The sequence below is a fragment of the Boleophthalmus pectinirostris genome, unplaced genomic scaffold (assembly GCF_026225935.1).
Source record: "Boleophthalmus pectinirostris isolate CB_2022bp ecotype Guang Dong unplaced genomic scaffold, ASM2622593v1 HiC_scaffold_3, whole genome shotgun sequence".
Taxonomy (NCBI): domain Eukaryota; kingdom Metazoa; phylum Chordata; class Actinopteri; order Gobiiformes; family Gobiidae; genus Boleophthalmus; species Boleophthalmus pectinirostris.
In genome coordinates, this window is record NW_026571299.1 from 8,323,354 (window position 1) to 8,347,554 (window position 24,201).

A 24,201-nucleotide genomic window follows, 5' to 3' on the forward strand; every position below is an offset into this window, starting at 1 on the left:
CTGTGTGGGCTCTGATTGGTCGGTTTATTACGCTGTTGCCGGGTAGACTTGAACTAGACCTAGAAAAGCCTTCTGTTTTTTTGTCTTCCTGATATCTGGGGCTTTCACAGGGAGCAAAGCCAAAGCACTGAGAGGTTTTATGAGATTCTTGTTCAGACTGGTCCAAAGCCCTCCAGCGTCTCGTCGTTCCAATAATGTCCCAATAATGTTCCAGGGGAGGATTTCACAATAAAAGTACACGTGTTCCAGACCCAGTATTTACATCCGGGGGCGTCAAACTGGGGGGGGTAAAGGGTACTGTTTACCCAGGCCAGGGGCGTCAAACTGGGCAGAGAGGGGGACTTGTCATGACTTGGACTTGAGTCAGACTTGAGACTTGACTTGATAAAATGGACTAAGACCTGGGACTCGACTTGGGACTTGAGGCCTGTGACTTGAGAAACACTTTTAAATCTGAATTCTTTCTGTTCTGACTGTAATGATTCACACGAAGATCTTGTCAAAACATTTAAAACAGGAAAAAAATAAGTACATTCATTTCTAAAACTCTTACACACTTTATAAATACTCAAATATAAATATACTATGATTTTATTTTTAAGTACAATTTATCTTCAAAATTCATATAAATGGCAAAAATCTAAGCTATATTTGGTACTTTGGTTTAAAAACTTGTAATGACTTGAAGTTCAAAGCAGACGACTTGGACTTGACTTGGACTTATGGGCCAGAGACTAGAGACTCGACTTGGACTTGCCTGTATTTGACTTGGGACTTGACTCGGACTTGAGGTCAAAGACTTGAGACTGACTTGAGACTTGCAAAACAAAGACTTGGTCCCACCTCAGGTAAAAGGTACTGATTATCCAGGCCAGGGACCTCAAACTAGGGTGTAAAGGGTACTGTAAAGGGTACTGTTTACCCAGACCAGATGTGTCAAACCGGGGTGTAAAGGGTACTGTTTACCTAGACTAGAGGTGTCAAACTAGGGAGCGTAAAGGGTATTGTAAAGGGTACTGTTTACTTAGACCAGGGGTAAAACTGGAGGGTAAAGGGTACTGACTGGGAGGGTAAAAGGGTACTAACTGGGAGGGTAAAAGGTACTGACTGGAGGGTAAAGGGTACTGACTGGGGTTAAAGGGGAAAGGTACTGACTGGGAGGGTAAAGGGTACTGACTGGGGTTAAAGGGTACTGACTGGGAGGGTAAAAGGGTACTGACTGGGGGTTAAAGGGTACTGACTGGGAGGGTAAAGGGTACTGACTGGGAGGGTAAAGGTACTGACTGGGTAGGTTAAAGGGTACTGACTGGGAGGGTTAAAGGGTACTGACTGGGAGGGTAAAGGGTACTGACTGGGGGTTAAAGGGTACTGACTGGGGGGTTAAAGGGTACTGACTGGGAGGGTAAAGGGTACTGACTGGGGGTTAAAGGGTACTGACTGGGAGGGTAAAGGGTACTGACTGGGGGTAAAGGGTACTGACTGGGGGTAAAGGGTACTGACTGGGTAAGGGTGACGTAAAGGGTACTGACTGGGAGGGTACTGACTTAAAGGGTACTGACTGGGGGTTAAAGGGTACTGACTGGAGGGTAAAAGGGTACTGACTGGGAGGGTTAAAGGGTACTGACTGAGGGGGTTAAAGGGTACTGACTGGGGGTTAAAGGGTACTGACTGCGAGGGTAAAGGGTACTGACTGGGAGTTAAAGGGTTACAGACTACCCAGGCCAGGGACATCAAACTAGGGGAGGTAAAGGGTACTATTTACCCAGGGGCCCCTCACAAAGTTTCCTAATATACCTTGTTCGTTAGGGAACATGTAGTCTGGGCCCCTGTATGAGACCACCACATTAAAGCTACAGTGTGTAACTTTCTAGGAGGTTAAAATGCTTGTTTAACATGAGTGAAAATACTTCTTGAGTATTTGAAAGTGCCGTGTACACAGTGGAATCATCTGTCCTCACCGCAGGAGTCACAATAAAAACACAAACCAGGATAAACATGACGCCAGAAACAACAAAGTACAGACTGTAGTAGTAGTAGTAACAGTAGCAGTAGTCACAGTAGTACTAACAGTAGTAGCAGTAGTAATAGTAGTAGATGAAGTAGTACTAGTAGTAGTAGCAATAGTAGTAGTAGTAATAGTAGTAATAGATGAAGTAGAAGAAGTACTAGTAGTAGTAGCAACAGTAGCAGTAGTCACATTAGTAATAGAAGAAGTAGTAGCAGTAGTAGTAGTAGTAGTAGTAGTTGTAGAAGATGGAGTAGTACTAGTAGTAGCAAAAGTAGTAGTAGTCACAGTAGTAATAGATGAAGTAGTAGTAGTAGTAGTAGCAGTAGTAGCAGTAGTCACAGTAGTAATAGATGAAGTAGTAGTAGTAGTAGTAGCAACAGTAGCAGTAGTCGCAGTAGTACTAACAGTAGTAATAGTCAGTAGTCGCATTAGTAATAGAAGAAGTAGTAGTAGCAGTAGTAGTAATAGTAGAAGATGGAGTAGTACTAGTAGTAGCAACAGTAGCAGTAGTCACAGTAGTAATAGATGAAGTAGTAGTAGTAGTAGTAGTAGTAGTAGTAGTAGTAGTAGTAGTAGTAGTAGTAGTAGTAGTAGTAGCAACAGTAGCAGTAGTCGCAGTAGTACTAACAGTAGTAGTAGTAGTAGATGTAGTAGTTGTAGTAGTAGTGGCAGTAGATGAAGTTGTAGTACTAGCAGAGGCAGTAGTAGTAGTAGTAGCAGTAGCAGTCAATTTTGTAGTAGTAGAAGAAACTAGTAGTAGTTGTAGTAGTAGTAGTAGTAGACGAAAAAGTACTAGTAGTGGTGGGATTATTAGTAGTACTACAGTATTACTACAAAGTACACAGTAGTAGTGTCTGGGAGTAGCAGTTCGCTGTGGACTGAGGTTAACATTAAAGCTGCATCGTGTAACTTTTCTGGTGGAGGGTTCGTCAAACGCTTTTCTCCATGGAGTTGTTATTGCTTTATCTGAAATGTTCCGCAGTATGGCATTATTAAACCTTCCTATCGTCATGGAGACCAAACCAGACCAAGTCCCAGTCAGAATGTTTGTTTTTCTCAGTATTTTTGAGCCATAAATCCACGTGTAACTGAATAAATGTAGAGTAAAGCTGTTTCATGTCACACTGTGGAACCCCCCCCCCGATCGAAAAAGTTACACAGTGCAGCTTTAAGACACACAGAGGCCGGGCCGAATAGGTTATAAACTGCAAAGCATCGTGGGAGATATTTGCATGGTTTAAACTCACAGTCTGGGGTTTGTTTGGAAAATACGACAGGTCATTTGTGTTTTTGTCGAGAAAAACGTCCCACTGGATCCAGAACAGAACAGAAATACTACTAATCTCACTTTGATTTATTCGTTGTTGTTGTTTTTTTTCATAGACTTTCAGGGAAAAAAATAGATAAATAAATAAATAATACATCAAATTAAAAACATATAATAAATAGATAGTAGCTAGTAGTAGTAGTAGTTGTAGTAGTAGTAGCAGTAGTATTACTAGTAGTAGTAGCAATAGTAGCGGTAGTAGTAGTAGTAGTAGTAGTAGTAGTAGAAGTAGTAGCAGTAGTAATAGTAGTAGCTAGTAGTAGTAGTAGTAGTAGTAGTAGTAGTAGTAGTAGTAGTAGTAAGTAGTAGTAGTAGTAGTAGTAGTAGTAGTAGTAGTAGTAGTAGTAGTAGTAGTAGTAGTAGTAGTAGTAGTAGTAGTAGTAGAGTAGTAGTAGTAGTAGTAGTAGTAGTAGTAGTAGTAGTAGTAGTAGTAGTAGTAAGTAGTAGTAAGTAGTAGTAGTAGTAGTAGTAGTAGTAGTAGTAGTAGTAGTAGTAGTAGTAGTAGTAGTAGTAGTAGTAGTAGTAGTAGTAGTAGTAGTAGTAATAATAGTAGTAGCAGTAGTAATAGTAGTAGTAGTAGTAGTAGTAGTAGTAGTAGTAGTAGTAGTAGTAGTAGCAGTAGTGGTAGTAGTAGTAGATGTAGTAGTAGCAGTAGTACTAGTAGTAGTAGTAGTAGTAGTAGTAGAAGTAAAAGTAGCAGTAGTAGTAGTAGTGGTAGCAGTAATAATAATAGTAGTAGCAGTGGTAATAGTAGTAGCAGTAGCAGAAGTGGTAGTAGTAACAGTAGTAGTAGTAGTAGCAGTAGCAGAAGTAGTAACAGTAGTAACAGTAGTAGTAGTAGTAGTAGTAGTAGTAGTACACAAGTTTAACACAAACTGAGTTCTTCTCTCAAACGGAAAACACTCTGTTCCACCTTGTGATGTCATGTGGTGATACAGGAAGTGCTCCACTGTGTTTTTAAACTCCACACAGCTTCACTAGAATCATTTGGATGATTTCATCGCTGGAATTGTCAAACTCTACTGAACAAAAGCTGAAAGGTCGATCTGTTCACTTCAAAACTACCACTTTGTGACATCACAAGGTGGAACTGGTGGATTGTTTTGAGCTTTGGAGATGTGGACAGACTGATAATAAAGATTTACTCAAACATGAATGAAAAAAAACACAACTCCAGCTCTGTTTTTGAGGAGGAAACAACATTATAACACGATTTAAAACTCACGAGACTCAAAAGCGCAGGGACTTTAGTGTGGTTATACCGCCTCCTCCTGGACACGGCCTGTTACTGCAGCACAAACTCAAACCTACTATTTAGACTTTATTGATCCACAACGGAAATTATTTGGTCAATTTTTTTAAAGGATTGACTGGCTCCACAAACAATTAAGTGATGAAGGACACAACACGTTATTTGGCATTAGATGTTTTTTGTGTTGAGGGCAGTGGTGGATGAAGTACTCTGTTACTTAAATATAAGCACAGGTACAAAAGTGAAAAGTTCTTAAAGTAAAAGTATCACTTGAAAAAAACGACTTAAGATGTATTTAAATGTACTAAAATGTACTTAAAGAGTGGAACGTTTTTTATAAAGAAAGATTTTTAGAACAATTAAAAGATGAAATGTAGTGGTTATGAAAAAGAATTTAGCTGATTTTAAGGGATTGAGTTTTGTGTTTTTGTTTTACTCAAAGTTGGGTTGGAAACTCAAATTAAATGTGCAAAAAAGACTTTTCAGTCCAGATCTCAAATGTAGTGAAGTAAAAGTAAAACCAGAGTTCCCACTCTTTTTCACTGACAAAACTTCAAAGCTTTTCCATGACTTTTTCATGAGTTGTGTCAAACTCAAATTCACAGAGGCCAAAATTTAAAAAGTTGCAGGCCAAACTAAATATTTATTGAAAAATTTCATCAGCATTTGCATGTTTTCTCTTCTTTCGACATATGTAATGTTAAACCTTTTCATATTGAAATAAATGTTTAATAATAGTTTTGCTTAAACATTAAATCGAGAACAAACATCATATAAAATAATATTTTCTCTATAGCTCAAATACATATTTGATATGATCTCATGGGCCAAATATACTCTACTCTATACTATATACAAATTTGGCCCTCAGGCCTGAGTTTGACACTCATGACCTAAAGTGAATTTTCCATGACTTTACAGCACCTACATGTGTAGAACTGATCAGACTTTTAGGGCTAAATATGAAGTGTGAACTCTTTCCACTCACCTTATGGTTTGTTATTAGAGTTTTTAACATTCAAAATCCTGTCAGTGCATTTAATGTCGTTTCTTTGAAACAAAAGGCACAGACGTTCAGAAATAATAATAGCCTAATGAAAACTTAACAGAACGCTGTAGTTGTGTGAAAGAGACACTAAAATTCCATTACTTTTCCAAAACTTTCATTGAATTTACAAAATTCCGCTCCATTTTCAGTTTCCGATGAGTTTTCCAAAATTTCCATGATTGTGGGAAACCTGCAAAAAGTATCCACTGTAAAACTGACAAATAAATCTATCTAAATGTGGTTAAAAACATGATTTGAACTTCTAAATTTTATTACAATATGGGTCCTTGGGACATTTTCATACCCTCTCAAGTCCAAGATTAATCCTGGTTTAGTCATGGTTTAGTCGTGGTTTAGACCTGGATTAGTCCTGGTTTAGTCCTGGTTTAGTCCTGGTTTAGTCCTGGTTCAGTCCTGGTTCAGTCCTGGTTCAGTCCTGGTTCAGTCCTGGTGACCTACTGATGTCCAGTGATGTTAAAAGTCGCCTGCACGATTACAATGACTTTGCAGAAAACAATATGGGTCCTTGGGACATTTTCATACTGATAAAAGGTTCAGAACCTCTGATTCAGACAAAGAAAAGCAGAAAATCATCAAAAATAAAGCAACACTCTTCTTTTCATTTTCTGTGATTTTTATTGCGTGTCTTTGGTGTGAAGTACAAAACACAAAAAGTTATTTACAGTGAAACAAACCAGATTCAACGGCTCCACCAAACTGACAAAAACGTGATTGTCAAAAAAGGCACTTTTCGGTTAAAAAAACTGGACAGAACCTACAAAAACGCGCTAAAAAAAACAGACATTATTCTTTACACAGATACACACGGGTTTGGCAAAATGTCGCTAAGATATAAACGAAAGGAAAGTTACATTTTATTTGTAGAATCCAAGAATAAGAATCAGAACCAGAACCAGAGGAGTGTCCCGGTCGCTATGGGCCTGTGGCGGGTTTAGATACAGTGAGTGCAAAGTTCATTCAGGATTTCATAATGCCGGAGACGTTTTTTTTTTTTTTTAAAGCTGCATTGCGTAACTTTGCCAGTGGAGCGCCTGTCGTTTGCTCGCCTCCACGGAATGTTTTTAAGGGCCTGGAATGTCCCACAGTACGGCATTAAAATGTATCGATCTATCCATGGAAACAAATGTGTGACGCGTGAAATCTGAGAAGGTTTTAAAAGTATTTGAGAAATAAAAACTGCCTGTAGGACACCAGGACTGAACCAGGACTAAACCAGGTCTAAACCAGGTCTAAAGCAGGACTGAACCAGGACTAAACCAGGTCTAAACCAGGTCTAAAGCAGGACTGAACCAGGACTAAACCAGGACTAAACCAGGACTAAACCAGGACTGAACCAGGACTGAACCAGGACTAAACCAGGACTAAACCAGGACTGAACCAGGACTGAACCAGGACTGAACCAGGACTAAACCAGGACTAAACCAGGACTAAACCAGGACGAAACCAGGACTGAACCAGGACTGAAGCAGGACCACACCAAGTCTAAACCAAGTCTAACAAGTCTAAACCAAGTCTAAACCAAGTCTAAACCAAGTCTAAACCGGGACTGAACCAGGTCTAAAAAAGGACGAAACCAGGACGAAACCAGGAGTGAACCAGGACTGAACCAGGACTGAACCAGGACTAAACAAGGTCTAAACCAGGACTAAACCAGGACTAAATCACAACTGAATCAGAACTGAAACAGGACTAAACCAGGAGGTCTAAACCAGGTCTGAACCAGAACTAAACCAGAACTAAACCAGGAGGACTAAACCAGGACTGAACGAGGACTAAGTGTCGGGACGGGCCTTGGGCTCGGGGTCTTCCCTCTCTCAAGTCCAAGATTAATCCTGGTTTAGTCATGGTTTAGTCGTGGTTTAGTCGTGGTTTAGACCTGGTTTAGACCTGGATTAGACCTGGTTCAGACCTGGTTCAGTCCTGGTTCAGTCCTGGTTCAGTCCTGGTTCAGTCCTGGTTCAGTCCTGGTTCAGTCAGTCCTGGTTTAGTCCTGGTTTAGTCCTGGTTTAGTCCTGGCTCACGACTCAGTCAGGACTCATTTAGTCCTTGTTTACTCCTGGTTGAGTCCGTGTTTAGACCTTGTTTAGACCTGGATTAATCCTGGTTCAGTCCCGGTTCAGACCTGGTTCAGTCCTGGTCCAGTCCTGGTGACCTACTGATGTCCAGTGATGTTAAAAGTCGCCTGCACGAAGTTGGAAATCTGCGGTTGTAAAAACTGTTTACAAATACAAAATCACGCAATTTCTATGAAGGCAAGCAGTTGGCGGAAAGTTACGCAATGCAACTTTAAAACAAAACCAAAAAAAAACCAAAACACTCAGAATTTGTAATCGTATTTCCGAAAAAAGATGAAAACAATGCATTATTTTTATCAAAAGTCTGACGCTTGGACTCAAAAACTGCTTTAGAAAAACACGTGCAAAGGTAAATTATTTGATATTTACACCTGGTTAGTGCTTAAAAAACGTGGAGGAGCTTCATAATTGATACACAGCTGCAATCGAATCTCAAGTGAAGATAAAAAAAAGTACGCACCACGGTTACAGACGTGGCCCCGAGACCATAAAGAAAACAAAGGCACAAAGTCCGTCTAACCAGATTTTCACTCTAACTCTGCTTCAAACTTGTACCTGGGGTCAGTCCGCATGAAATCAGACGTTTTCAAAGAATCTCCCCTATGAGCCGTCTCAGATTTGGCTGAAAAAATGTCAAAAAATGTATAAAATGACCAAATGAAAGAATGTCAAGTTTTAGCTCAGTCCCTTCAGTCGTTCTTGAGTTATGACCTGTTGAAATTTTGGGGCCATGCTCACTTTTTCTTAATTTATAAGCATGTTTGAGAGACAATAACTCCATAAAAAATAGAGCTAAGAAGTTGAAAATTTGTATTATTGTAGATTCTTGGTCATAGATTCTGGATCTGTTGTCAAATATTGAGTATCTTTATTAAGGGGGGAGCTGTGGGCCCCCAAAATCTCACATTTGGTTGCCGCTGAATTTTTTTTTTTTTCAATTTTTGATGTCCAAGATCTATTTACTCCAAGCAGATATTTACAAACAAACTGTTGAACCTGAATATTTTAGAGAATGACCATTTCTGACAACAATCTCACACTTTTCTGAGCTTTCATGTGGACGGTGTAAAGTCCCAAATATGGTCACAGACCAGAGTTCGATCTTTTTGACCCCTTCTTGGAGCCTCACTTCCCCATGTGGCACTGTTAGATGTTGATCAAATTTTTACCAGACAAACTTTGGCATATTCTGATTAGTTTAAAGTAATAAAAACATCTACTATTAACTTCCTTCATTTCAAATGGAATTTTTGAAAATGAGCTCTCACAGGGTCATTTTCGGTGGAGTTTAGGTACTTTTCCACCTGCGAGAAAGATTAAATTACCTTTAATAGACTTAAACACTATTTGTTTATTATAAAGGGAAGACAACTGGAGATTCTCACTCTCATTCATTCTCTGAAATATTCAGGTTCAACAGTTTGTTTGTAAATATCTGCTTGGAGTAAATAGATCTTGGACATCAAAAATTGAAAAAAAAAAATTCAGCGGCAACCAAATGTGAGATTTCGAGAGCCCACAGCTCCCCCCTTAATAAAGATACTCAATATTTGACAACAGATTCAGAATCTATGACCAAGAATCTACAATAATACAAATCTTCATCTTCCTAGCTCTATTTTTTATGGAGTTATTGTCTTTCAAACATGCTTATAAATGAAGGCTTCAGAAAAAGTGAGCATGGCCCAAAATTTCAACAGGCCATAACTCAGGAGCGACTGAAGTGACTGAGCTAAAACTTGAGATTCTTTCATTTGGCCATTTTAGAAATTTTTGGACATTTTTTCAGTCAAATCTGAGAGGCTCATAGGGGAGGGCGGCTGATTTCATACGGACTGACCCATTGTTATGTTTCTGGAAATATTGGCTTCACTTTCAGAGCCAGGTTTTATTTTTATTTACACAAGAATTGACATATTGACTGATTGACTGATTGATTGATAAGGCACCAAGTCCAGTACAGTGGCAGAGTGGTTAGCTCATTCAAACCCCTGTTTACGAGGTCTGTGGGTCTTATTCTGGATAACTGATCTACAGTACAATGATACGGCAGCAACATCAACGCACTTTGACACCGATTTAGAAACTGTACATTAGAAAATAAGTCTTCTTAGTATTTTTTTTTTTTTTTTACAAATAAAAGGTCACGTTTCGCTTGATAATTGAAGGTCACTTGTCGGCCGAACTGTATCGATTCTTAAAAAAAGCAGATCAACAAGAAGCCTTACAGCAGGGGTGTCAAACATATGGCCCGGGGGCTAGATCCGGCCCTCCAAGACCTTTAATCTGGCCCTCGAAAATATTTTAATTATATTTTCTATTAAAATATTGGTAACTCTCATCAGAAAAATGTCCAACATGAGAAAAGTGGAGCCGAGTGCAGGATTTTCCAAGAAAAATAGACTTATTCCTATTTGCACACAAGTTCATGTTAAAATATTGTGTTGAATTTGTATTTTTCTTAAAGTTTCAGGTTGTTCATAATATTTTGTAAAAGAAAGAGTTCATCAATTAAAAAAGATTTCTGTAATAGATTTGTATTTCTCTGAACAAATATTTGAACTTTGGGGTCAAAGTAGGTTGGATAAAGCCCCCGGACCAAAATGAGTTTGACACCCCTGCCTTACAGTAAAGACCTTTTTCACAACAGCCGAAGGTGCCCCATTTTAGGTTTGCGAAACTTCCCGTTGATGGTTTTCTTTGGCAAAATGTCTGTGGAAATGTCCGGCGTATTCTCCAGCAGCTTCATAAATCTGCCCCATCACCAAATCTTCAACCGCAAAGAATTTATCCACAACTTATGAAGGTAAGGAAGACGAAAACTTAAAGGCAAACAGAGACTATGTTCCCTCGTTTCTCACATTTTTGTTACCGTCATTACACCCGACCTTTTCCCCATCTTGAAATTCAAGTCATTCTTATTTTTGTACCGCATTTAGAGTGATAATTCAGAGTCATTTCAACCTTCGTGACCTCTACGTTACATCTGTAGTGTGGCGTTGGTGGAGAAAAGGTCGGGTGGAATTGACGACAAAATTGGGAGAAATTGGGATAAAATCTGATGAAAATTGCTGGAACATAGGGCCTAATTTTGAAAAGAAAAAAAACCCCAACAACTTAGAAATGAGGGAACACATCGCTGAGGGAACATAGTTGCTGTTCGCCTTTAAACTTTCATCTTTTTTACCTTGATAAGTTGTGGATACATTCTTTGTGGACCTTGTTGGTTGAAGATTTGGTGATCGGGCAGATTTATGAAGCTGGTGGAGAATACGCCGGACGCATAGAAAACCATTAACCGGAAGTTCTAAAGCAGGACACTTCCGGACATTGTGAAAAAAGGGCAGGTCACTTGTTTGTGTAACCGTAGAGACTCTTAAAACTTAACTCTTAAAAGGGCAGGTCGCGTTTTATTTTAGATGTAGAGACTCTCGAGGTCACTTTCCGGCCTTGCTGTGGTCCATGTAGTAGACGTTGACCAGGTGGCGGTTGAGGTGGCGCTGGTAGTCGCTCTTGAAGGGGAAGGTGCGGTCGCAGAAGATGCAGAGGTGGGCCTTGAGCTCGGCGGGCGTGGGCACGTCGTCGGTCGGCGTCAGCATCTTGAGCCCCGAGTCGTCGCTGCACTCCGAGGCGCTGTCGGACGCGTCGGACGCCCCCTCGTGGACCCCCTCGTGGATGCCCTCGTCCTCCTCGCTCTCCGTGGGTTTGCTGGACGCCTGCCGCTGGAGGAACAGAGGAGGTCGGCCCGACGGCTTCACGAACACCTCTTTGGAAGGAGATGGCGTTTGTGGAGGAGTGGGCTGGACCTTCTCGGAACATGGACTCCCAGAACGTTGGAGATGAACCTTCTGAGGTGGTGGGCTCCGTCTCCTGCTTGGACACGGTTGTCTGAGTCATCTTCTCCAGGGGTTCCACGGTTTCCACAGGTTTCAACAAAACCTGAGGAACTTTGTCCGCATTTGGCACCATTTCAGACTCCTTGTTCAGAGCCAGTTTATTCGCCACGTCCTCCACCAAAACTCCCTTCTTTTTAGCAGACTTCTTTGGACTCTTCTCCCCTTTCTTTGACGGTTTGTTCACGACCTCCACCTCCGTCGTCTTCTCTCCGTTTTCTGGCTGTACTTTCTGGTTGGACTGTTCCGTCAGCTCCTCCACCACCTCTGCGACCTTCTCCGGCGAGCGCTCACGAACATTTTCAGGTACCGCGGTAGTGTCAGGTTCGCTCGCTTCCTTCGACGTCTCCTCGGGTACGACGTCCATCTTCTCTGGCACGTCTTGGACCACCTCCGGAGCTGCCTCTTGGTCACCTCTCTGCTCGCCGTTCTCCACGTGTTCTCCGTTGACCGTTGAGGCTTCTTCTCGGACTTCTTTCGGGACCTCCACTGAACCCCGCTCCGTTGGACTCTGCCCTCCCTTTTTGCTCTTCTTCTTTTTGGGTTTCTCCTCTGCGTCTTTGACCTTCTTCACCTTGGCTGGACGTTCCTCTTTTTGGGACAGGTCCAACACCTCCGCCACCTTCCTCTTGGACGTCTTGGCTTTCTTGGCTGCTTTTACGGAAGACACTTTGTTTGTCTTCTTGTCCTTCTTCCCTGCACCTTTGCCGTCCTCCGTTTTGTCCTTCTCCTCGTCCTTCTTGTCCTTCTTCCCCGTCGCTTTACCATCGTCCGTTTTGGCTCTCTCCTCGTTCCTCTCCTCAGACTTCTCTTGCGTCTTGTCAGCTTTCTTGTTCCTCTTTTTGGGCGTCATCCTTTGCACCGCCTTCACAAAGTCCTCCATCTTCTTCTGCTTGAGCTTCCTGTCCAGGTCCTTCCCACCGTCTCCGGACTTCTTCGCCTCTTCCTGGGGCTTCTTGTTCTTGATGGACAGATTAATGGGTCTCGCTGGCTCTTCGTCTTCGTCCACATCTTCTCCCAGATCCACGCAGGACTCCTCGTCGGCGCTCCTGTCCCCCCTGCTGTCCGAATCCGCCTTCTTCACCCTCAGTTTGACCTTGGAGACGTCCAGGCTCACGTCACACCCGGCGTGTCTGGACTTGATGTGGTACTGGAGGTTGCACTTTTTGGACGCGGCGTATTTGCAGAGGGGGCAGTTGAATTGGCGAGGGTTGAGGTGCAGCTCCACGTGCTTCTTGAAGTTGCTGCGGTCGGCGGTCTTGTAGTCGCAGTAGGGGCAGGCCAGCGGTTTGGGCCCGTTGTGGACCTGGCGGGCGTGGCGTGTGACCTCGTGCTGATTGGCCGCCAAATAATTACAGCTCTCGCATTTGAACGGACGCTCACCTGCAACAGAGACGGAGGTCAGAGGTCACGACAGGCTCACAGGTTTAGACGTGAAGGCTCTGTACTACACCCAAAATATTTGAGCTTTAGAGAAATGAAAATGCAACTTCTATGGCTAATTATTGGTTCATTCTGCTATTTATTTGTTGCAGCTCAGGCCTTTTGAAAGATACTGTCTTGTTAAAAAGCCATTAAACCTCCTCCCGAAGCTTGACTCCACCCCAAGCAAATCTCAAAAAATCCTCCAGAGTCCTGCAGAGTCCATTTTTGGAGACCCACACCCACCCGCACCTGCGCAGTTCAGCATCGCAACCGCCCATTAATCTGTGATTTTATCAAAGTTAAACCCACACCCACCTGAACCCTTTAACATTCCACTCGTTACCCGCCCGTGCCCGTGATGAATCACACACAGATTAAAAGCATTCAAACTGAAGCATCCATCAGAATATGAATTGAAAAGTTACAGCTTCAAGAATTAGAATCACGAAATAAAATGAAACAGTTAAGGGCCGTTCACACCAAGGCGTCAAGTTTCAATGTAAAGTCTATGTGGACGTGCGACTAGAGCGTCCTGTGTTTTTGCGGCGCGTCTTTGGCGTCAGTGACGCAGCGACGTTATTATCAGGAAGAAAAACCCGAGAACCAGAGCGAGAACCACAAGCATGAGCGGAGAATAAATATATACACCACAATCACCGAGCCGATCACAAAGACTACACCAGGACCGGACCAGGACTAAACCAGGACTAGACTGGGACTAGACCGTGCTTAGACCGGGACTAGACCGGGACTAGACCGGGACTAGACCGGGACTAGACCGGGACTAGACCGGGACTGATCCAGTGTCATTAGTGGAGTATAAATACATATACGCCCCAGTCGTCGAGTCAATCTCCTCCGCTGATGTTTTATGTCATAAAAACACTAAAGGCGTCTCTCTCAGTCTGCGTCTGACATCGTTTCAAGAGGAAAAAGACCATCGCCGACACACACGGCAGAACTAACTGGACTGATTTCCAGGACAGGGACAGAACAGGACTAAAACAGGACTAACCCAGGACTAACTCAGACTCACCAGCTTTCTCTTTTAGTCCGCGTTTAGTCCGCGTTTAGTCCGCGTTTAGTCCGCGTTTAGTCCGCGTTTAGTCCGCGTTTAGTCCGCGTTTAGTCCGACTGACTGACAGCCGACCGACAACCACAACAATCCAACATGGCTCATTATTATTATATTAGTTGTGGTGATGCTCCAACGTAATTTAGTTGTGATTTTATTTGACAGTGACAATAAAGGAATTGAACTGGTGCGGACCGGTGCGTTCCAGACTTTGAAAGAGAGTGGACGTTTGCGCTCGGATCACACCGTTTCCCTTTTCTCCAGACATCACGGCTCCTTTAAAAATGTCTTTCTGGGATTATCCTGTTTTACTGTTGTGGTGTCAGTGTCATAAAGTAAATAAATTCATTCATTCATACCGTTCATGCAGTACATCTGTGTAGTAATATATTGTTCTTAAAGTTTATTGTGGCGTGTGGTGGGCGGGGCGTCTCACCTGAGTGCGTCCTCATGTGGCGGGTCAGGTGGGTCTTCTGGGAGCTGGAGTAGTCGCAGTAGGGGCACTGGAACGGCCGCACGCCTGCAGAGAAAGAGGACTGTCAAGAGGGTTCTGGGGACTACAGACCTGGGGCCAGTACTGGTCCTGGTCCTGGTCCAGTCCAGTCCATTCCTGGATTCATTCCCAGTTTTGGGTCCAGTCCTGGCTTCAGTCCTAGTGCTGGGGTCCTAGTCCAGTCCAGTCCAGTCCAGTCCAGTCCTGGGTCCAGTCCTGGCTTCCATTCCCAGTCCTGGGTTCAGTCCAGTCCTGGGTCCAGTCCTAGTGCTGGGTCCAGTCCTGGCTTCAGTCCTAGTGCGGCATAAAGTCCTGGGTTCAGTCCTAGTTCTGGGTCCAGTCTGGTTCAGTCCTAGTGCGGCATAAAGTCCTGGGTCCAGTCCTAGTGCTGGGTCCAGTCCTCGGTGCAGTCCTGGGTCCAGTCCTAGTCCTGGGTCCAGTCCTAGTGCTGGGTCCAGTCCTAGTTCTGGGTCCAGTCCTAGTGCTGGCAGTCCTGGGTCAGTCCTGTCCAGTCCTGGTTCAGTCCTAGTGCGGCATAAAGTCCTGGGTTCAGTCCTAATTCTGGGTTCAGTCCTGGGTTCAGTCCTAGTGCGGCATAAAGTCCTGGGTTCAGTCCTAGTTCTGGGTCCAGTCCTAGTTCTGGGTCCAGTCCTAGTGCTGGGTCCAGTCCTAGTTCTGGGTCCAGTCCTAGTTCTGGGTCCAGTCCTAGTGCTGGGTCCAGTCCTAGTTCTGGGTCCAGTCCTAGTTCTGGATTCAGTCCTGGGTTCAGTCCCGGGTTCAGTTCTAGTGCTAGGTCCAGTTCTGGTCCCATCCTATCCCAGTCTTATCTCGGTCCAGTCCTAGATCCAGTCCTAGATCCGGTCCCAGTACCTGTGTGCGTGCGTATGTGCTGGATGTAGTTGCTCTTGCGGTCGCTGAAGTAGGAGCACTGGCTGCAGGTGTGGAGTTTACTGGGGAAGTGGTTCCTCAGGTGTTTCCTCCAGTGATACTGACTCACTGTGGTGTAGGGACACAGCGTGCACTTGAACACTCTACACACACACAGAGACACACACACACAGAGACACACACACACAGAGACACACAGACACACACACACACAGAGACACACACACACGTTGTTAGTTTTACAGACTGTGGGGACATTACACTGGCTTCACTTGTTCATGAAATCCCTCAGTCGTCCAGACCTAGTGCCTCCCGTCAATTTCATTTCTCCCCAACAAACAGGTCAAGAATCAGAATACACTAGACGATTCGCAAAAACCCCGGAAGTGCGGGTTCGGGCACCAGCCAATCAGCAAAGAGCCATACATTCTGTGTTGTCAACGATTCCTGAGATCGAGGATTTAAAGTCAAAACAAAGAGAATGTTTGTTGAATTTTATCAAGGGGAAAGATGTTATTGTCCTTCTTCCTACGGGATTTGGGAAAAGTTTAATATACCAGTTATTCCTGTTACCGGACCATTACGTACGTCACGACCAAATAGCAGCGATTGGTTGAATTTAAAAAGTACCCGCTTACTGTCGAGCGAATGAATCCTAATGCTGCGAGGTCAGACGGTTTCTACAAAGTGAAATCAGCTGATGAATCAGGCTAGGTAGGAGAAATTCATTTCTGTCAACTGGACAAAAGTTTTTTGGTTGAATAAGTTTCTCAGCTCATCCAACCTGCTTCTTCGGTTCTGGTCAGACACTGGTGGACTCTGTCTTATATCTGTAGACAACTACACTGAAACTACTCTGAAACTAACACCTTGTTTACAGTTTCTGTTTGTTAGCCATGTCTACTGAACTGCACCTAGTGGGGATTGAGCCCGAGTCAAATTAGCATAATTACTCAGACCCCTGATGGGAGCTTTCACACCTCTGAGCATGACCGGACTATACTATTGTTTTCTTTGTTTTGATTTAGGTCTGAGGATGGAATTGTAAATAGGAGAGAGATGATGTGCTCTGTTTCTGTTCAAAGATGGATTGTCTTTCCTAACAAAAATAGCATCTTTAACTCCCCTCTCAAATCATGTCTTTTCTCTGGCTCAGATTTGTACCTCACTATCCTCAAAGTAATGGTTAGTGGCTTTCAGATGGAGATTTACAGCAGACTGAGGTCCTGTGCTGCTCTCTCGTCTGTCGTCTTACGAAGTGGCTGTTTTCATCCAATCAAGTTCATTTGTTCTTCCAATAATTTATGTCAGTAGGCTCTTTTGTCAGACCAAAGGTTTGTTTTCATACCTGAAAGTTTCAACTGCTCACTAGCGTTTTTCCTCAGAGTCATGTGATGTTGCTGTGACGAGTCTGTTCAGATGATTTAAACTAGCGGTGTCAAATTATCGCGTTAATTGCGATTAATTAATTACAGTCATATTTAGAGCGTTATGTTTTTTAATCGTGTTAATCTTATGCGAGTTGCCTTATTATAAAATCTGTTTTTATGTGTTGTTAGAACACAGTCTCGCACTGTGCAGTCCTGCTCCGCTCGCTCTCGCAAAGAATTGTAATTTTCATTCCCGTTCTCGCCGCATTTGCGTTAAACTTGCACATGTCTGATCTCTGAAAACATCACGACAGATACAGAACAGACTCACCATCATCATCAACATCCCTCTGTCACAGAGAGAACACTCATATTCCACTGAGTCCTGTCCTTTAGTAGAAGCTTTTTTTTTTTTTTGTCTTTTCTCCGCTTAGTTTATGCAAATGAGCCATGCAGTTTTAAGTTTAGTTTCTATGAGACTTGCGCAAAGCTGCATTAAACACATTATAATGTCAAACAGGCTGATGTGGCTCTAGAGAGGTGATGTTTATATGTTGTAAAGTTGAGTTTATTTATGCAAATCAGTAATAGTAATAATAATGATGATACTAATATAAAAACGTTAATGACAGTATGAAAATAATGTAATAATAATAATAATTCAAATGAAAATACCTCAAGTTGAAGGCTTTTCTCAGCAATTTTTAGGTGAGATAAAAAAAAACTGATTAATTAGATTAATTAATTACAGATCATAATTAATTAATCTCTAAATATTGTAATCGCTTGACATCACTCATTTAAAAAGATTTTGGCGCCGTCTTCCTACCGGTGGAGGCAGGACGACAGCGCCATCTGCGGTCCGACTTCCTCAGGACAGTATCCCAGGTGTGTGAGCGTACTGAGGAAGACCGCTAGTGCCAGGTATGAAAACAAATCCTTGGTCTGAAAAAAGAACCTAATAACCTAAGCGGCTGTTCTGTTTCCACAATGTAACGCTCACTGCTGTCCTCGCTCCACTGGAGAATCAAAACAGCCACTTCATTAGAGGAGCTCGTCTCTCAAACTGCAAACACTCTGTTCCACCTTCACTAGAATCATTTGGATGATTTCAGCCCAGGAATTTCCAATCTCTCTTCAATTAAACATAAAAAGGTCTCTGTTAACTTGAAAACTTGAAAACATCACAACTTGGAACACAACATTTTGAGCTTTGGAGATGTAGACAATTGTTACTCAATCATGTATAAATGAAACAAAACACAACTCCGGGTCTGCTTTTGATGAGGTAACAGCATTATAACACGACTTAAAGCTCACAAGACTCAACTCTGTGTATTACAGAGGCTTTGCACCGTCACGTGACCCCTATAGCAACGGTACCTTCGCCGCCATGACACCGGGCACACTATGCCATTGACTTCAGAAACATGGGCAGGTTTTGTTGTGTATTTGGTTGTTCTAGACGCTCTGAAAGGGATAAAACAATTCGTTTCTTCACTGTTCCTCTGGAAATTACTCATCATGGAGCTCAAACAAGGGAATTATCGGAAAAAAGACGTGGATTATGGCTAGCAAAAATAAATCGCGAAGAGATTTCCAATCAAGACACCCGAAGTTTCATCAAGGTATTTGCTATTTAAATTGTTTCATAGTTTATTTAATGAAAGAAACACATTTACTGAACTAAAATTTCATTAATTTATCCAGGAAAAGCCACACTAGTTTACGATTCAACGAACCCACACTGGGCTCCTATGATCAACATGGCGCACGAGTCGAAGAGTCTGTGAGCCGAACCTCGAAAGAATCGGCCATGAAAAGATCCTCGTGAACGTTAGAAAGATCCACTCGCAAAAAGAGATTAATTCTAGAAAACATAGTTGTGGATAAACAAGGCAATAAAGAAAACATCGGCCCTACGACGAGTGACATGTTTATATGTGCGTTGGAAGATACAGTTTCTACTGCCACTCACACTGCAAATGTTTTCTTTTTAAATTTTAGTTCAGTAAATGTGCTTCTCTCATTAAATAAACTATGAAACAATTTAAATAGTAAATACCTTCATGAAAGTGACACAAGTGTGTCTTGATGGTACCATAGGAAATCTCTTGGCGGTTTATGTTCTCTAGACATAATTCCCGTTTTTTTCCCCAATAATTCCCTTGTTTGAGCTCCTGATGAGTAAGCGAAGAAACAAATCGTTTTATCGCTTTCAGAGTGTCTAGAAGAACCAAATACACAACAAAACCTGCCCATGTTTCTCCGATGCTGCTGAAGTCAATGGCATAGTGTGCCCGGTGTCATGGCGGCGTAGGTACCGTTGCTTTAGGGATCACGTGATGCTGCAAAGCCTCTATAGGACCATTAAAAACGTACAGTAAGTGTCCCACCTGTGATCCTGGTCTTTGCTGTGGTGCTTCAGGTGGCTGACATAATGGTCGTATCTGTTAGTGTTGTATCCACATCTCTCGCAGCGGATCAGCCCCTTGATCTCGCCCCCCCGCCGCGTTCTGATTGGTCTTCTCCGGTTCCTCGCGCGCCGGCTCCGCCTCCTTTCCCTTGTGGCTCCGCCCCTCCACCTTATTGACCACGAGCATCTTGCTGATGGCGTGAGTCTGCAGGTGCTCCACAAACTCCGATTCGGTCTTCGCCTAAGAGAAAAACATCGGCATCTGGTTTAATCGAATCTAATCTTGGTATTTTTTTTTTTTTTATATCTGTGTTATTTTACCTGGAAGTTGCAGGGTTTACAGTGGAAAGGCTTCTTCTTGCTCTTCTTCTCTGGACTCTGGGCGGTCTCGGGGGTGGAGGGCGGAGTCAGGTGCTTGGCGGGCGGGGCGTGGTTTTCCGCTTCCTGCGTGTCCATTTCCTCCTCCTGTTCCACGGTGACGGAGACGAACGCGGGGGATTCTGGGTACTCCACGATGCACACCTCCCGCTGGCTCTGATCGTCATAACTGTATCTGTGACCAAGAGAGACGTTAAAGGGGTCTGAATTGTGTAACTTCTCTGGAGGAGCGTCCGTCAAATGTGTTTTTTTCATGGATACGTCATTGCTCTGCCTGGAATGTTCCACAGTGTGGCATTAAACAGCTCTACCTTACATTTATTCAATTACAGGTGGTTTTATTGCTCAAAAACACCTACAAAAACAGGAATTCTGACTGTGAGCGGGATCGTCTCTCCACAGACCTGACCTGTAACTTAGGCTACGTTCAGACTGCAGGGCTTAACGCTCAATTCAGATTTTTTTGTGAAATCTGATGTTTTTGCGAGGTCGTTCACATTACCAATTAAATGCGACTTGTATGTGATCTCCGGTGTGAACGTTAAACGGCCCGAAAGTGTCCCACATGTGACACTGGAGACACGATGACGTCAACCGCAGCGATCGTGCTCTGTGTTTACGGAAGTTGTCCAAACATGGACGCAGCATTGAGCACCTGGAGATTTTAAAGTTCCTCTCGTACCGGAGCCAGAACATGAACAACTTACTTGTTTTAAGGAGGAGATTGAGAAGGAGAAGGACGAGGTTTTTGGCCGTGGCGTTTTAGATTGCGATCGACTTACTGGGCAGACCTGATCTAAACTGAAACTGACTGGCTGAAACTGACTAAACTGAAATAAGTATATGCTAATGGTTCTCAGCAGTGACCACACACTCTGGTTCCTTTTATTTTGCCCATAAAGTTTCAGAAACAAATTTTAAATAAAATGATTTAGTTTTTAGTCTTTATTCTTTTACAGCTGTGGTCATTTTTCAAAAGGAGCTTCTTTCCGGCTGCTGTCATACTTATGAATAAATTGTAATCTATTTATCTAAGATTGTGTGTTTTTAACATATTTAATATTTATTGTGATTTTAGCCAAGCGTGATGGATGATTTTAAATGGTTGTTTATGGAACAAACCATTCTGCACTGGAGCACTGTAACACTTTATTTTGTAATTGTGATTTTATGTGTGTTTTGTAGATGAATGAAAAGTGAAATGTGGAACCTGTCTCTCAAATCTGCAAAGCAAATTTACCTACGGGTACGAATAAAGCAAACTAACCTAACCTAACCTAACCTAACCCTTTTTTTCTAGTATCTGTGGAACCGGTTCTAACTTTTACTACAGACCTGATTATGTTCTCGTCCTCATCATCAGAGAAGGTCTCCCCCACCGTCTTCAGTTCCATCATCTCTTTCGCTCCGCCCCCGTCCCCCTCGGAGAGCGCCGTGGAGCCCGAGGCGCCGCCCACCTCCGCTGTCACCGCGGCAACGTTGGCGAGCATCACGAGCTGCGGCGCCGGAGACGAGAACAGCCCCAGAGACATGATGCACCTGTGGAAAATAAAAGAAATAAAACTTATGGTAATGTACCGAATAAGTTTGTAAAAGAGAAAATAGGACGCAAGTCCAAAATGTGAACGTCAGCAGCAGTTTGTTTAGCTGCGAGGAAGAATACAGAAGAACCAAACATCAACATTTATTTTTAGGTTTTACAAGTGTTGTTTACGCAGGATATTAAACAGGAACTGTATGTAGACTGCACTTTTACTGCGTTAAAAAATGTTCTTCTATTCCATGTGAAGGTCTGGAACATGGAAATTAAATCTGGAACAACAATATATTGCTTAAAAAAATATAGACAATAAAAAATAATATTCAGATTAATCTATGTCACTATTATAACACGTAAGCAGCACAGTTAGAAAACAGGAACTGCAAAAAACACAGAAGGAAACACTTTATTTATTCACTGGTTTGTATCTGTAATGAGTCATTCTTTACTCAACCCTCTCATTATTTGAGTAACACTCTTCAGCTCAAATCTTATCGTAGTACTGGTCTTTCATGGACTGCACCTTAAGTCAACATAGTAATTATCATGACAGACTTAGAGGATACGTTTCCAAGTTCCAAGTTTTTCTCATTCTCTGTAAACGGACAGGCCCGGCCTCATGTGGGAAGCTCAAAACCTCCAGAATTCACTCACGGAGCTGCACGGACTCATGTGAAGCTCATTCTGCTATCTGATTAGATAATCCTCTTTAGAACCAAAACAACAAATTATATTAACAATGTTGTAGTAGGAGGTCATGAATAGTCTAATGGCATCTGCAGTCTGCCCTCCTCCCTGTCCCTCTGTTGTCCCTCTGTTGTCCCTCTGTTGTCCCTCTGTTGTCCCTCTGTTGTCCCTCTGTTGTCCTGTAAACAGCTGTTGTGTGAAAAAATTACCAGATGAAAACTACTACTTATACTTAATTAATCAATAGTAGTGTTGTCATGATACTAACATTTAAAACTACATTTTGAGGTTATGAGTAGCAAAAACTTTTGTTCAGAAAAGAGTAACGTTACTTGAGTCCAAATAAATGACTCAAGTAAAAGTATTTGGAAAAACTACTACTCAAGTAAGAGTAAATTAAAGAGTAAATGTTGACATCTGATTTATAATTCGAAGTGACTGTAATAATTTTAACGTAACAACATAAAGCTTTTGTCACTTGTAGACTTACTGAAACTTACTTATTGTTACTTCAAACTAAATATTACTCAAGAATAGTTAAATCATGCAGACAGAAGAGGATAATTAAAAGTCCAATTTATTTTAAAAAGTTACTCAAGCAAATGTAACTGAGTACCACCCACCTCTGATAGTATATTTAGTTTAGTTCGTGACATGAACTTTTTAACGCTATTAGAGTTAAAAATGTGTTTGCACAGCAGCCCAGAGCCAGGCCCACATGCTGTGTGTGTTGTGTGAGGGAATGTGCAGAAGGAGCCTCTGTCTGTGCTTCACGAGGCTCGACATTTTGTTATCGGCCATTTTGGAACAGCACCACACCTCAGAGACAGCGCCAGCTCGGTCCTGTTCATAACCCCCATGAGAAACACAACATTCTCCTATAGAGTTTGTTTAGGATTAAGGTTTCAAGAAATCAACTCCCAACTTTATTTGACATATTCCCAGTTAATATTCGGCTTCATTAAAAGTCGCATTATTTCTGTCAGTTCAGTTTAAATATGAGAAATAAACAGGCCACGGGACGGACGTGAATAAGGGGTACGTGTCAAAAAGCATCAACATTTGCAACGGGAATCAATTTTGCGGCTATAAAAGTTTTGTCTTGATGTTAGTTCACTTTAAATCGATTTTCTGCTTTGTCATATAGAAATATGACGAACAGTGGTCAAATAAAAAAGGAAATATATGTTAAATAACTTAAAAGTCGCAACAAAGGACGATTTTAACTTTTCGAACGAGGTCCGGGTAAAGTTTGCTCACGGAAGTAGACATTTTAGAGAACTATCGAGTAAATAAAGTGTTAAAAGTTGTTCAAAAGTATGATGGTAAGTGTTGAATGAAAGTACGCCTTAGTTCGGATGTTCTTGAGTTTAGGATCGGGTCTAAAGAGATCTGAGAGTTAGCCGTGGTCCTGATCAGCCCCAGGACAGCGCCTCCATTTTGCTCACACTAAATCTGTCCTCCGCAGTTTCCAAGCGGATAAACTCGGTCTAAAGTGTCCGGCGGCGGTGCAGACTCCCTCGGTACACCAGCCCGCGGGCCCCGGCGCTTACCTGCTCGAGTTGGCACCACTTTAGTCGAGTTTTTCGTCCCGATGAGCCACTTTTCGGTCACAGACGCGGAGCGCTCAGGGAAAAGTTTAGGCACATTCCTCCACACGCTCTCACTGACGTACGCACCGTGACGTCAGCACGCACACAGCTGCATTTGAACGGAATCCGCCCTCCTCCCCGAGCGTGTGTACAGCACACCAGTATGTATGATATATATGCACTTTATGTATGGTATATACACTTTATGTATGATATATACGCACTTTACTAGTATATATTACTAGTATATACTGTACACTCTACGAATATGTACGATATACACTCTACTAGTATGTACTGTATGACAGGAGTCTCCAACCTTTTTCCTCCTGTGAGCTACTTTTTGTAAAATGAAGATGTGAGAGCTACTCATTTTAGTGGTCGTCAGAAATTTTGAAAATGTAAGAGCCATGGTAATCTGAAGATGAGGTACAGTTAGGTGTCTATAAAACATAATCTTTTATCCAGTTGTCAGTGCGCAAAATTAGGCATCAAAAGTATACATTTACAAAGAAAATAGGCATTTAATCAATCAAATTTGAGTTATTCAGTGCTATATATATAATGCAGAAATCCCTGGGCGAGCTACTTGGAAGAGGGTGGAGAGCTACTTGTAGCTCCCGAGCTACAGGTTGGAGACCCCTGCTGTATGATATATATCAACTCTACTAGTATATACTGTGTGATACATATATATATACTATACTAGTATA

General features: G+C 42.4%; 1 protein-coding gene across 1 annotated transcript; it reads right to left on the bottom strand.

Moving 5' to 3' along the window:
• Nucleotides 1-9,604: 9,604 nt before the first annotated feature.
• On the bottom strand, nucleotides 9,605-23,568 carry rest (RE1-silencing transcription factor). Its single transcript, XM_020933426.2, is given in 8 exon segments — nucleotides 9,605-13,007; nucleotides 14,561-14,644; nucleotides 15,488-15,648; nucleotides 19,272-19,382; nucleotides 19,384-19,532; nucleotides 19,613-19,844; nucleotides 21,005-21,208; nucleotides 23,450-23,568. Coding segments are annotated over 7 exon segments (2,820 nt in total). The 5' UTR covers nucleotides 21,202-21,208; nucleotides 23,450-23,568; the 3' UTR covers nucleotides 9,605-11,121.
• Between the last annotated feature and the right edge of the window lie 633 nt (nucleotides 23,569-24,201).